This window comes from Coregonus clupeaformis, chromosome 31 (genome assembly GCF_020615455.1).
Source record: "Coregonus clupeaformis isolate EN_2021a chromosome 31, ASM2061545v1, whole genome shotgun sequence".
Lineage (NCBI taxonomy): Eukaryota > Metazoa > Chordata > Actinopteri > Salmoniformes > Salmonidae > Coregonus > Coregonus clupeaformis.
This window is the reverse complement of record NC_059222.1, coordinates 14,293,157-14,307,259: the sequence shown is the minus strand read 5'-3', so window position 1 is coordinate 14,307,259 and position 14,103 is coordinate 14,293,157. Positions and strand designations below refer to the sequence as shown.

The 14,103-nt window shown below is 44.8% G+C and overlaps 1 protein-coding gene across 3 annotated transcripts in view; it reads left to right on the top strand.

Annotated features, from left to right (window-relative positions):
- LOC121547595 (rho GTPase-activating protein 12) overlaps positions 1 to 14,103 on the top strand; it is a 34,197-nt gene that overhangs the window by 16,887 nt on the left and 3,207 nt on the right. The window contains exons 4-13 of one of the 3 annotated variants that reach the window (XM_041858943.2): positions 9,538 to 9,996; positions 10,561 to 10,821; positions 11,075 to 11,155; positions 11,318 to 11,443; positions 12,149 to 12,235; positions 12,470 to 12,532; positions 13,118 to 13,185; positions 13,335 to 13,422; positions 13,550 to 13,651; positions 13,924 to 14,022. In XM_041858943.2, coding sequence (XP_041714877.1) covers positions 9,538 to 9,996; positions 10,561 to 10,821; positions 11,075 to 11,155; positions 11,318 to 11,443; positions 12,149 to 12,235; positions 12,470 to 12,532; positions 13,118 to 13,185; positions 13,335 to 13,422; positions 13,550 to 13,651; positions 13,924 to 14,022 — 1,434 coding nt within the window. Of the gene's footprint in view, positions 1 to 9,537; positions 9,997 to 10,560; positions 10,822 to 11,074; positions 11,156 to 11,317; positions 11,444 to 12,145; positions 12,236 to 12,469; positions 12,533 to 13,117; positions 13,186 to 13,334; positions 13,423 to 13,549; positions 13,652 to 13,923; positions 14,023 to 14,103 lie in introns of all 3 variants that reach the window. The other 2 variants (XM_041858942.2, XM_041858944.2) reach the window with 2 other exon arrangements.

The window sequence follows — 14,103 nt, the reverse complement described above, 5'->3', positions numbered from 1 at the left end:
CTCAGACTGTCCGCAATAGGCTGAGAGAGTCTGGACTGAGGGCTTGTAGGCCTGTTGTAAGGCAGGTCCTCACCAGACATCACTGACTGGCAACAACGTCGCCTATGGGCACAAACCCACCATCGCTGGACCAGTCAGGACTGGCAAAAAGTGCTCTTCACTGACAAGTCGCAGTTTTGTCTCACCAGGGGTGATGGTCAGATTCGCGTTTATCGTTGAAGGAATGAGCGTTACACCAAGGCCTGTACTCTGGAGCGGTATCGATTTAGAGGGTCCGTCATGGTCTGGGGCGGTGTGTCACAGTATCATCGGACTGAGCTTGTTGTCATTGCAGGCAATCTCAACGCTGTGCGTTACAGTGAAGACATCCTCCTCCCTCATGTGGTACCCTTCCTGCAGGCTCATCCTGACATGACCCTCCAGCATGACAATGCCACCAGCCATACCGCTTGTTCTGTGCGTGATTTCCTGCAAGACAGGAATGTCAGTGTTCTACCATGGCCAGCGAAGAGCCCAGATCTCAATCCCATTGAGCAGGTCTGGGACCTGTTGGATCAGAGGGTGAGGGCTAGGGCCATCCCCCCCAGAAATGTCCGGGAACTTGCAGGTGCCTTGGTGGAAGAGTGGGGTAACATCTCACAGCAAGAACTGGCAAATCTGGTGCAGTCCATGAGGAGGAGATGCACTGCAGTACTTAATGCAGCTGGTGGCCACACCAGATACTGACTGTTACTTTTGATTTTGACCCCCCCTTTGTTCAGGGACACATTATTCAATTTCTGTTAGTCACATGTCTGTGGAACATGTTCAGTTTATGTCTCAGTTGTTGAATCTTGTTATGTTTATACAAATATTTACACATGTAAAGTTTGCTGAAAATAAACACAGTTGACTGTGAGAGGAGAGTTTATGACCCATATAAATAGGCTTCCGACCTGTCACCATTCCTCAAACCAGATGTTATTTTGTCAGAGTCTAAAGGATCCTGGTGTGATAGTCCCAAACAGAAGGCATAGCCGGTCAAGGTCCCTATGTAAATCTAGACTATGGGAGAGGGAGGGAGAGATCAACAGGCCCTCTCACAGTGCCATGATGATGACATATCCATCAGGGTTCTAAGAGGGACCTCCCAGGAATCATAAAGTCAGGCAGAGACCTCTCATTGGAATACAGCAGGTGAAACTTAAGCCACTGGAACAGATGAGAAAAGACTCCAGGTTAGACTCGGGCCTCTGAAAATGTAGGATCAGATCGTCTATTTTAGATGGGGGTCATTTCAACGGAAGTACAGTTGAAGTCGGAAGTTTACATACACCTTAGCCAAATACATTTAAACTCAGTTTTTCACAACATTCCTGACATTTAATCCTACAAAAAATTCCCTGTTTTAGGTCAGTTAGGATCACCACTTTATTTTAAGAATGTGAAATGTCAGAATAATAGTAGAGAGAATTACTTATTTCAGGTTTTATTTATTTCATCACATTCCCAGTGGGTCAGAAGTTTACATACACTCAATTAGTATTTGGTAGCATTGCCTTTAAATTGTTTAACTTGGGTCAAACGTTTCGGGTAACCTTCCACAAGCTTCCCACAATAAGTTGGGTGAATTTTGGCCCATTCCTCCTGACAGAGCTGGTGTAACTGAGTCAGGTTTGTAGGCCTCCTTGCTCGCACACGCTTTTTCAGTTCTGCCCACACATTTTCTATAGGATTGAGGTCAGGGCTTTGTGATGGCCACTCCAATACCTTGACTTTGTTGTCCTTAAGCCATTTTGCCACAACTTTGGAAGTATGCTTGGGGTCATTGTCCATTTGGAAGACCCATTTGCGACCAAGTTTTAACTTCCTGACTGATGTCTTGAGATGTTGCTTCAATATATCCACATAATTTTCCTTCCTCATGATGCTATCTATTTTGTGAAGTGCACCAGACCCTCCTGCAGAAAAGCACCCCCACAGCATGATGCTGCCACCCCCGTGCTTCACGGTTGGGATGGTGTTCTTCGGCTTGCAATACCCCCTTTCTCCTCCAAACATAACGATGGTCATTATGGCCAAACAGTTCTATTTTTGTTTCATCAGACCAGAGGACATTTCTCCAAAAAGTATGATCTTTGTCTCCATTTGCAGTTGCAAACTGTAGTCTGGCTTTTTTATGGTGGTTTTGGAGCAGTGGCTTCTTGCTTGCTGAGCGGCCTTTCAGGTTATGTCGATATAGGACTCGTTTTACTGTGGATATACAGTGGGGGAAAAAAGTATTTAGTCAGCCACCAATTGTGCAAGTTCTCCCACTTAAAAAGATGAGAGAGGCCTGTAATTTTCATCATAGGTACACGTCAACTATGACAGACAAAATTAGAAAAAAAAATCCAGAAAATCACATTGTAGGATTTTTAATGAATTTATTTGCAAATTATGGTGGAAAATAAGTATTATATCAATAACAAAAGTTTCTCAATACTTTGTTATATACCCTTTGTTGGCAATGACACAGCTCAAACGTTTTCTGTAAGTCTTCACAAGGTTTTCACACACTGTTGCTGGTATTTTGGCCCATTCCTCCATGCAGATCTCCTCTAGAGCAGTGATGTTTTGGGGCTGTCGCTGGGCAACACGGACTTTCAACTCCCTCCAAAGATTTTCTATGGGGTTGAGATCTGGAGACTGGCTAGGCCACTCCAGGACCTTGAAATGCTTCTTACGAAGCCACTCCTTCGTTGCCCGGTCGGTGTGTTTGAGATCATTGTCATGCTGAAAGACCCAGCCACGTTTCATCTTCAATGCCCTTGCTGATGGAAGGAGGTTTTCACTCAAAATCTCACGATACATGGCCCCATTCATTCTTTCCCTTTACACGGATCAGTCGTCCTGGTCCCTTTGCAGAAAAACAGCCCCAAAGCATGATGTTTCCACCCCCATGCTTCACAGTAGGTATGGTGTTCTTTGGATGCAACTCAGCATTCTTTGTCCTCCAAACACGACGAGTTGAGTTTTTACCAAAAAGTTCTATTTTGGTTTCATCTGACCATATGACATTCTCCCAATCCTCTTCTGGATCATCCAAATGCACTCTATCAAACTTCAGACGGGCCTGGACATGTACTGGCTTAAGCAGGGGGACACGTCTTGCACTGCAGGATTTGAGTCCCTGGCGGCGTAGTGTGTTACTGATGGTAGGCTTTGTTACTTTGGTCCCAGCTCTCTGCAGGTCATTCACTAGGTCCCCCCGTGTGGTTCTGGGATTTTTGCTCACCGTTCTTGTGATCATTTTGACCCCACGGGGTGAGATCTTGCGTGGAGCCCCAGATCGAGGGAGATTATCAGTGGTCTTGTATGTCTTCCATTTTACTAATAATTGCTCCCACAGTTGATTTCTTCAAACCAAGCTGCTTACCTATTGCAGATTCAGTCTTCCCAGCCTGGTGCAGGTCTACAATTTTGGTTCTGGTGTCCTTTGACAGCTCTTTGGTCTTGGCCATAGTGGAGTTTGGAGTGTGACTGTTTGAGGTTGTGGGCAGGTGTCTTTTATACTGATAACAAGTTCAAACAGGTGCCATTAATACAGGTAACGAGTGGAGGACAGAGGAGCCTCTTAAAGAAGAAGTTACAGGTCTGTGAGAGCCAGAAATCTTGCTTGTTTGTAGGTGACCAAATACTTATTTTCCACCATAATTTGCAAATAAATTCATTAAAAATCCTACAATGTGATTTTCTGGATTTTTTTTCCTCATTTTGTCTGTCATAGTTGACGTGTACCTATGATGAAATTTACAGGCCTCTCTCATCCTTTTAAGTGGGAGAACTTGCACAATTGTTGGCTGATTAATGACTCGGTTAATAAAAAAGTGGTCAGATGACGCAGATGCTAAGCTACAGGACTGTTTTGCTAGCACAGACTGGAACATGTTCCGGGATTCTTCGGAGGGCATTGAGGAGTACACCACATCAGTCACTGGCTTCATCAATAAGTGCATCGATGATGTCGTTCCCACAGTGACCGTACGTACATACCCCAACCAGAAGCCATGGATTACAGGAAACATCCACACTGAGCTAAAGGGTAGAGCTGCCGCTTTCAAGGAACGGGACTCTAACCCGGACGCTTATAAGAAATCCCGCTATGACCTCCGACGAACCATCAAACAGGCAAAGAGTCAATACAGGTCTAAGATTGAATCGTACTACACTGGCTCTGACGCTCGTCGGATGTGGCAGGGCTTGAAAACTATTACAGACTACAAAGGGAAGCACAGCCGCGAGCTGCCCAGTGACACAAGCCTACCAGACGAGCTAAACCACTTCTATGCTCGCTTCGAGGCAAGCAACACTGAAGCATGCATGAGAGCACCAGCTGTTCCGGATGACTATGTGATCACGCTCTCCGTAGCCGATGTGAGTAAGACTTTTAAGCAGGTCAACATTCACAAGGCCGCAGGGCCAGACGGATTACCAGGACGTGTACTCCAAGCATGTGCTGACCAACTGGCAAGTGTCTTCACTGACATTTTCAACATGTCCCTGACTGAGTCTGTAATACCAACATGTTTCAAGCAGACCACCATAGTCCCCGTGCCCAAGGACTCTAAGATAACCTGCCTAAATGACTACCGACCCGTAGCACTGACGTCTGTAGCCATGAAGTGCTTTGAAAGGCTGGTCATGGCTCACATCAACAGCATTATCCCAGAAACCCTAGACCCACTCCAATTTGCATACCGCCCCAACAGATCCACAGATGATGCAATCTCTATTGCACTCCACACTGCCCTTTCCCACCTGGACAAGAGGAACACCTACGTGAGAATGCTATTCATTGACTACAGCTCAGCATTCAACACCATAGTGCCCTCTAAGCTCATCACTAAGCTAAGGATCCTGGGACTAAACACCTCCCTCTGCAACTGGATCCTGGACTTCCTGACGGGCCGCCCCCAGGTGGTAAGGGTAGGTAACAACACATCTGCCACACTGATCCTCAACACGGGGCCCCTCAGGGGTGCGTGCTCAGTCCCCTCCTGTACTCTCTGTTCACCCATGACTGCATGGCCAGGCATGACTCCAACACCATCATTAAGTTTGCCGACGACACAACAGTGGTAGGCCTGATCACCGACAACGATGAGACAGCCTATAGGGAGGAGGTCAGAGATCTGGCCGTGTGGTGCCAGGACAACAACCTCTCCCTCAACGTGACCAAGACAAAGGAGATGATTGTGGACTACAGGAAAAAAAAGAGGACTGAGCATGCCCCCCATTCTCATCGACGGGGCTGTAGTGGAACAGGTTGAGAGCTTCAAGTTCCTTGGTGTCCACATCACCAACGAACTATCATGGTCCAAACACACCAAGACAGTCGTGAAGAGGGCACGACAAAGCCTATTCCCCCTCAGGAGACTAAAAAGATTTGGCATGGGTCCTCAGATCCTCAAAAAATTCTACAGCTGCACCACCGAGAGCATCCTGACTGGTTGCATCACCGCCTGGTATGGCAACTGCTTGGCCTCCGACCGCAAGGCACTACAGAGGGTAGTGCGTACGGCCCAGTACATCACTGGGGCAAAGCTTCCTGCCATCCAGGACCTCTATACCAGGAGGTGTCAGAGGAAGGCCCTCAAAATTGTCAAAGACTCCAGCCACCCTAGTCATAGACTGTTCTCTCTGCTACCGCACGGCAAGCGGTACCGGAGTGCCAAGTCTAGGTCCAAAAGACTTCTCAACAGCTTCTACCCCCAAGCCATAAGACTCCTGAACAGCTAATCATGGCTACCCGGACTATTTGCACTGCCCCCCCACCCCATCCTTTTTACGCTGCTGCTACTCTGTTAAGTATTTATGCATAGTCACTTTAACTCTACCCACATAGTACATATTACCTCAACTACCTCAACTAGCCAGTGCCCCCGCACATTGACTCTGCAACGGTACCCCCCTGTATATATAGCCTCCCTACTGTCACTTTATTTTACTTCTGCTCTTTTTTTTCTCAACACTTTTTTTTGTTGTTGTTTTATTTTTCCTTTTTTTTTTTTTAATAAATGCACTGTTGGTTAAGGGCTGTAAGTAAGCATTTCACTGTAATGTCTGCACCTGTTGTATTCGGCGCATGTGACCAATAAAATTTGATTTGATTTGATTTGACTAAATACTTTTTTTCCCCACTGTAGATACTTTTGTACCTGTTTCCTCCAGCATCTTCACAAGGTCCTTTGCTGTTGTTCTGGGATTGATTTGCACTTTTCGCACCAAAGTACGTTCATCTCTAGGAGACAGAACGCGTCTCATTCCTGAGCGGTATGACGGCTGCGTGGTCCCATGGTGTTTATACTTGCATACTATTGTTTGTACAGATTAACGTGGTACATTCAGGCATTTGGAAATTGCTCCCAATGATGAACCAGACTTGTGGAGGTCTATAATTATTTTTCTGAGGTCTTGGCTGATTTCTTGCCAAAACTATAGTTTGTTAACAAGAAATTGTGGAGTGGTTGAAAAACGAGTTTTAATGACTCCAACCTAAGTGTATGTAAACTTCGGACTTCAACTGTAGGTAGCCTAGTGGTTAAGAGTGTTGGGCCAGTAACCAAAAAGTTGCTGGTTCGAATATCCAAGCCAACTAGGTGAAAAATCTGTCTGTGCCCTTGAGCAAGGCACTTAACCCTAATTGCTCCTGTAAGTCGCTCTGGATAAATGACTAAAATGTCAAATGTAAATGAAAAACATTGATTTTAGCTAGAGTAAGTGAGTGTGCCAAAGTTTTCTGTAATGATGGACACAGAAGTACATTAGTCATTTACTTCTCTCTCCTTCACTCTCATTTATTCAATACAATTAAAACAACTTTATTTATCTCAGAGGGGCAATTACTTGAGGCAATCTGCAACAACAATGACAACAAGACTAACATTTAGGCTAACTAGGCTAACTCACCTAACCTAACCATGTGTATTGGCCTTGACTAAGCCTATATTTACATACTGTATATGCATTTCGTATTGTGCCTCATACTGTAAAATGCTTTCTATAACTGTGGGTCCCAGATAAGAGGAATAATAAAATGTCATTAATTTATATTCAGTCAATGGTTGAATTGGACTATATTCAGTAAAAGTGTGAGTCATGTTAACATTTTTGACATTTCTATATTTTGGAGATTTGAAAGTACGCCTACTGTAGTTTAGTAACCATTGCAGAACTTTTGAATGAAACCTGAATATTGGCCTTGCGTATTTGTTTACAGTGGCTTGCGAAGGTATTCACCCCCCTTGGCATTTTCCTATTTTGTTGCCTTACAACCCGGAATTAAAATAGATTTTTGGGGGGTTTGTATCATTTGATTTACACAACATGCCTACCACTTTGAAGATGCAAAATATTTTTGGGGGTGAAACAAACAAGAAATAAGACTAAAAAACAGAAAACTTGAGCGTGCATAACTATTCACCCCCCCAAAGTCAATACTTTGTAGAGCCACCTTTTGCAGCAATTACAGCTGCAAGTCTCTTGGGGTATGTCTCTATAAACTTGGCACATCTAGCCACTGGGATTTTCGCCCATTCTTCAAGGCAAAACTGCTCCAGTTCCTTCAAGTTGGATGGGTTCTGCTGGTGTACAGCAATCTTTAAGTTGCGCCAGAGATTCTCAATTGGATTGAGGTCTGGGCTTTGACTAGGCCATTCCAATACATTTAAATGTTTCCCCTTAAACCACTTGAGTGTTGCTTTAGCAGTATGCTTAGGGTCATTGTCCTGCTGGAAGGTGAACCTCCGTCCCAGTCTCAAATCTCTGGAAGACTGAAACAGGTTTCCCTCAAGAATTTCCCTGTATTTAGCGCCATCCATCATTCCTTCAATTCTGACCAGTTTCCCAGTCCCTGCCGATGAAAAACATCCCCACAACATGATGCTGCCCCCACCATGCTTCACTGTGGGGATGGTGTTCTCGGGGTGATGAGAGGTGTTGGGTTTGGGCCAGACATAGCGTTTTCCTTGATGGCCAAAAAGCTCAATTTTAGTCTCATTTGACCAGAGTACCTTCTTCCATATATTTGGGGAGTCTCCCACATGCCTTTTGGTGAACACCAAACGTGTTTGCTTATTTTTTTCTTCAAGCAAGGGCTTTTTTCTGGCCACTCTTCCGTAAAGCCCAGCTCTGTGGAGTGTACGGCTTAAAGTGGTCCTATGGACAGATACTCCAATCTCCGCTGTGGAGCTTTGCAGCTCCTTCAGGGTTATCTTTGGTCTCTTTGTTGCCTCACTGATTAATGCCCTCCTTGCCTGGTCCGTGAGTTTTGGTGGGCGGCCTTCTCTTGGCAAGTTTGTTGTGGTGCCATATTCTTTCCATTTTTAAATAATGGATTTTTAATGGTGCTCCGTGGGATGTTCAAAGTTTTGGATATTTTTTTATAACCCAACCCTGATCTGTACTTCTCCACAACTTTGTCCTTGACCTGTTTGTAGAGCTCCTTGGTCTTTACATTTACATTTACGTAATTTAGCAGAAGCTTTTATCCAGAGCTTGGTGTTGCCCCTTGCTTAGTGGTGTTGCAGACTCTGGGGCCTTTCAGAACAGGTGTATATATACTGAGGTCATGGGACACTTGGATTGCACACAGGTGGAGTTTATTTAACTAATTATGTGACTTCTGAAGGTAGTTGGTTGCACCAGATCTTATTTAGGGGCTTCATAGCAAAGGGGGTGAATAAAATGCACGCACCACTTTTCCGTTATTTATTTTTTAGAATTATTTGAAACAAGTAATTTTTTTAATTTCACTTCACCAATTTGGACTATTTTATGTATGTCCATTACATGAAATCTAAATAAAAAATCATTTAAATTACAGGTTGTAATGCAACAAAATATTTAAAACGCCAAGGGGGATGAATACTTTTGCAAGGCACTGGTATGTGGACAGTTGTTATTGTTCTTTCTTGCCACTGGAACATTACCACCACCCCTAGACAGAAGACAATGTCACACATGAATGCCTGGGCGGACTGTGAAGTAGGCCTACAGTTTTAGTTTGTCGAGTCTGTGTCTGTGGGTAACTGCGTAATAGTGAGTGTCTGTAAATTTAGACAAAAACGAGGCAGTGGGTTGTGGTCTGGAGCTCGATGCTCTCTGTTTATCTTTAGATGTAACTTTCTGAGCTGACTGCACCGGAAGAAAGACTGTTCTCCCACCCTCGTACTAAGTGCTATAATTGAGAGTACCTTTTTTACTCTCCAGAAATATAACAGCTACTTTTATCTACTCAGAACCAACTGACTGTCTATAGAGCTGGGAGACTAAAGTTGATGTTAGTTTTTTGTTCACCGATTTGGCGCTCTGCTGCATTTAAGCATTCTGACTGCCTAGAATCAGTGTCACTTGGCCTCAGCCTGGTCCCAGATCTGGTTGTGCTGTTTTGCCAACTCCTATGGTTATTGTCAACACAGCATAAACAGATCTGGGACCAGGCTAACTTGGCGTCACACTGTAGTTCTAAACATTTCCAGATGACCCCTGACCCCATATTTCCTGCTCTTCCCATAGGTTGACAATGAGAGTGCCCAGAACGCTGTGTACGTCAATGTAGCGGAGCTCCGCAGAAGCATCTCCGAGTCCCCTCCCTCTGCCTCCTCCCCTCCCTGCTCTCCTCCTTACCTGGACTCTGAGGGATGGGAGGTGCACACTGACCAGGAGAGTGGACAGGAGTACTACTACCACCCCGAATCGGGGCAGACCACCTGGGACAACCCCCACATAGACCCTGACGCTCCCGCTGAGGAGCCTGTGTGTTCGTCTCCCTCGCCCTCCTCTCAGTCCCCCACCTCCGCCTCCCCCCCTGCATGGACCTCTGATTGGAAGCAGTGCTTTGATGTGACCAGTGGCATCCAGTACTTCTACAACCCAGTATCGGGGGAGACGTCTTGGGAGCCCCCAGAGCCAGAGTGCCCCTACCCCCCTCTGATGGAGCCTCTGAGTGTGCACAGCTCTCTGGAGGAAGGGCCGGTAAGGCCTGCTCCACTTAGACAGTCACTTACTTAGTCTATTTTAGTTTCACCCATGGGAAGTCTACTAATAATACAACGCTCATCTTTTTAATGAAGTTAAGCTCCTGCTAAGTCCTACACCTACAGTACATAGCAGACAGTTATTTTTCATAGATGATGTAATTATCCTCAAACTAGTAGACAATGCTTTCTGTACATTCTCACGTTGACCTCATTGGTAACTTTTTGCGAACTGCATTCTTGTGTTTTCACAATTTCAGAGATGTGAAAGAAAAAGCTAAAAGCTGTTTAAACTGCTTAGTTGAAATTAGGAACTTTGAAAAGCTAAAAGGAAACTAAGAGGAATGTTATCCATTGTCCTGGTCTCGATCTGTTTTGAAGCAGCACAGTGAGAGCATGTGACAAATAAAATGTGATTTGATTTGAATGTAACATTCTCACAACGTGTGTGTGTGTGTATGTATCTTTGTGTTGTCTGTCCTGTCTGTGGGTGTGCATCTGTGTTCACACACGTGTGTGTGTGCATGATGTGTGTGTGCGCATGATGCATGTGTGTGTCCAGCCTCCCCTGCCTGAGGAGGACTACCCAGCAGAGGACTACCCAGACCCAGCCGAGGCTGACCTACCAGAATCCCTGGAAGAGGAGCCGTTGGCTTTGTCCCCAGTGGGCCCTCACTCCTTCCCTAAGGACTACACCCCCAGCCATGTGATCCAGGCGGTCATCCCCAGGGCCAGCCTGGACAGGAGCGCCCCGGCGGGCTGGAACCTCAATGTAGACCCTGATGGAACCTGGGTGTTCTCCAGCAAACACTCACCTGAGCAGGTAAATATACCCTTTATTTAGCCGTTATTTATTCCGGTTAGTCTCATTGAGATAAAAATATACTTTTCAAGAGAGACCTGTCCAGGAATGCAGTCTAGGGGGAAACCATGCCACTCAGCTTGAAGGAATATTACCAGGCCACCTGAATCGGGTGGCGTTCAGTCAGATACCGCTACAGTATATGCAGTACATTTTCTCCATGAAGATGCAGTGCAGAATGGATATTTAACTGGACGTGTGTGTGTGGTAACAGTGGATCAAATCATTGGACGACAGTGGACAGACGTACTACTACCTGAGAGACGGCTCCAGATCCCAGTGGAACCTGCCTGAGGTTAGATCAAGATTAAACACCCATAGCAATTAATTCTACCATACAGATTTAGATAGAAATTACCCACTCAAATGGTAATTAGGCATTGATAACCTAACTTATTAATTACTTATTTGGGAGTTTCTTATGTAGAGTTTCTCCTCTATCATTTGACCCCTCCAGGCCCCTGTAGCATCAGGCCAGTCCAAGGTGGGAATCGGTGTTGCGCTGGATGGGGGGTCTCTATCTATGAAGAACTGGAGACACACCATGGGTCCAGCTCACTTCAACTCAACCATGGAGGAAGGGGTGAGTGCTGCTAACACACACACACACACACACACGCACACACACACACACACACAAATACACACACTGTGGTCCTCTGTAGCTCAGCTGCTAGAGCATGGCGCTTGTAACGCCAAGGTAGTGGGTTCGATCCCCGGGACCACCCGTACACAAAAATGTATGCACGCATGACTGTAAGTCGCTTTGGATAAAAGCGTCTGCTAAATGGCATATTATTATTATTATTTACCTCACATCCCACTAGCCAGGGCCGACCACAATAGAGCTATAAGAGGTACAGTAGGAGTGTCAGCTGGCTCTGACAGCAGTGTTTAGAGAGGCAGAGTGAAGTGACTGGGAGAACCATATGAAACACCTGACCCTCTCAGCTCTCATACTGAGTACCTTTTGACACCGTTTCCTAAATGAGAGAGAGCCAAGCACCTGGAACACCTTCTATTACATTTCACTTCTATTCTTAGGATCACTGTGTTCAGCCAGTAACATTTGCTGTAGTAACAATACAGTGGTCTATACCTCACATATAAAATAGTAGATTGTGTACTCTGGGGTAAGATTAAGTGATTGCAGACACTAGGAAGTCAGGAACTAGGAACTATGCTCAATTGATATAATGGAATATGAATCAATTCTGTTTAGACGTGATGTCGTTTTGGTCACATTGCGACAAAGTAAAGCTTCCTTTATTCTCCTATTGGTCAGAAGTTCTTTCCGGCTCACAGAAGAAACGCATCGGACTACGGCAGCGAGGGTTCCAGTGCAGACAACTCCCCAGAGATGGGGCAGCATCACGTGAGTCCCCCTCCTCCTCTCCTGTCCTCCTTTCCTGTCCTCCCCAGTCTACTGATCCTCATTAGGTTAGATCAGCCCTGAGTCGACTGAATATGACAGTTCTGTTCTAACTCAAATGACAGTTTTGTTCTAACTCAAATGATAGTTCTGTGAAGTTGCCCCAGCTAGAGCGCTATGACCACTCTGACCTGACCTGTCTTTCCTCTGAATGGTGTTTTGTTTCTTTTCCTGAAGGCTGAATGGTTTAGACTCAGAAGAAGCCCCTCCAATCAGAGCCCAGAGCCTCAGTGGCACAATGTGGGTTTTTTAATATCTTACCACTGCCCTGATAGATATTGTATCCATCCGCATGCTGTCTATCTAAGGGCTAGTGATGTGTTGCACCCGTATATTGGTGAATTTGTAAGTAGAATAGTAGTTGCATGGGACAATGCTTGTATTGCATAGCTACACCTGAGAGAGTGGAAAACAGATGCCACTTGGGAAATTGTATATTTCCTGGTATATTAATAGATGGGTTTTCCCCCTGTTGAGGTCAGCTGACTTCACAACACTTTTGGGAAAACTCTCAGCCAGAGCCACCAACTGCCGCACCACCTCATCACACCTCACTACACTGTGAAAGAGGGCATGCAATAGTCTAAAATGTGTCTATGGCTTCATCCCATCCATGCTGTTCATTATAAAACATAGAGGTAGAGGTGTCTGTTAACAAGCTATTACAAAGTAGCTTGTTGTGAGAGTTTAGCCACAGGCTTTTTTGTGCATTTCTGTTTGTAGAGGTTAACAGGATTGTACTGTGTCAATGCATCAATAATGATGTCTCACTTGAACACTTGGCTTCACATAATTAAAGCATGTTATGTTTGGATCCTTTTTCAGGTGCAGAGTTTAGAAAAAGCTGGAATTCTCAACAAAACTAAAGTGTCAGAGAACGGGAAAAGAGTAAGGTAATTCTGACCTCATCCAAAGTCTTGGCATAATTACTCACATGAAAGACATGGAAGCAAGTGATGGAATTATCAGCCATGAACTTGAATGTATAGTCATCCATTACATTACAGTACAGTAAAGCTCACACTCAGTGGCCTTCCTGTAGGAAAAACTGGGCCCAGTCATGGACGGTTCTTCACGGAGGGGTTCTGACCTTCCACAAAGACCCCAAGTCTGCAGCCACAGGTGCCTCGGTAAGTGAGAGGTGCACACCTGTTAACTGCACAGATAAAGAACTCTTACATCACTATTTACTTTCATGGAATGCAGTACTGTCAGTTTTCATCAACTGTCCTCCATGATGTCTTTCTCTCTCCACAGAACAAGACCAATCAGATCGTCCCAGAGGTCACGGTGGAGCTACGAGGTGCAACGATTGGCTGGGCTCCCAAGGATAAATCCAGCAAAAAGAACGTCGTAGAGGTGAGTTGACAGTTGGTTGCTATGAAATCATAATCCAGGAGTTGTACTAAATACATCAAATAAAATTATTCATTTGGGTTTACCATTTATTATGAAATCAAATGTAATTGACTATAAATGCACAATTTACTGCCCATTGTGATAAGTGATTCTGGGAAGCAACATCATGTGAGAATATATTTCCCATTAGTCAAAGATTGTTAACCTCCCTATCAATCTGTAAAGCAAATGTTTAATGTCATAATAACCTCTGTTGTATGTTGTCTCTTCAGTTGAAAAACAAAAATGGCGTTGAGTTTCTGATACAGTACGACACTGAGAGTATCATCAACGACTGGCACAAAGTTCTAGTCGACACCATTCGACAGCTGGTAAGTTTCTTGAATGTTTGGAAGTAAATTAACTTGCACACCTTAATGTGCTTCTAGGTGCATGGAGAAAAATATGTACTG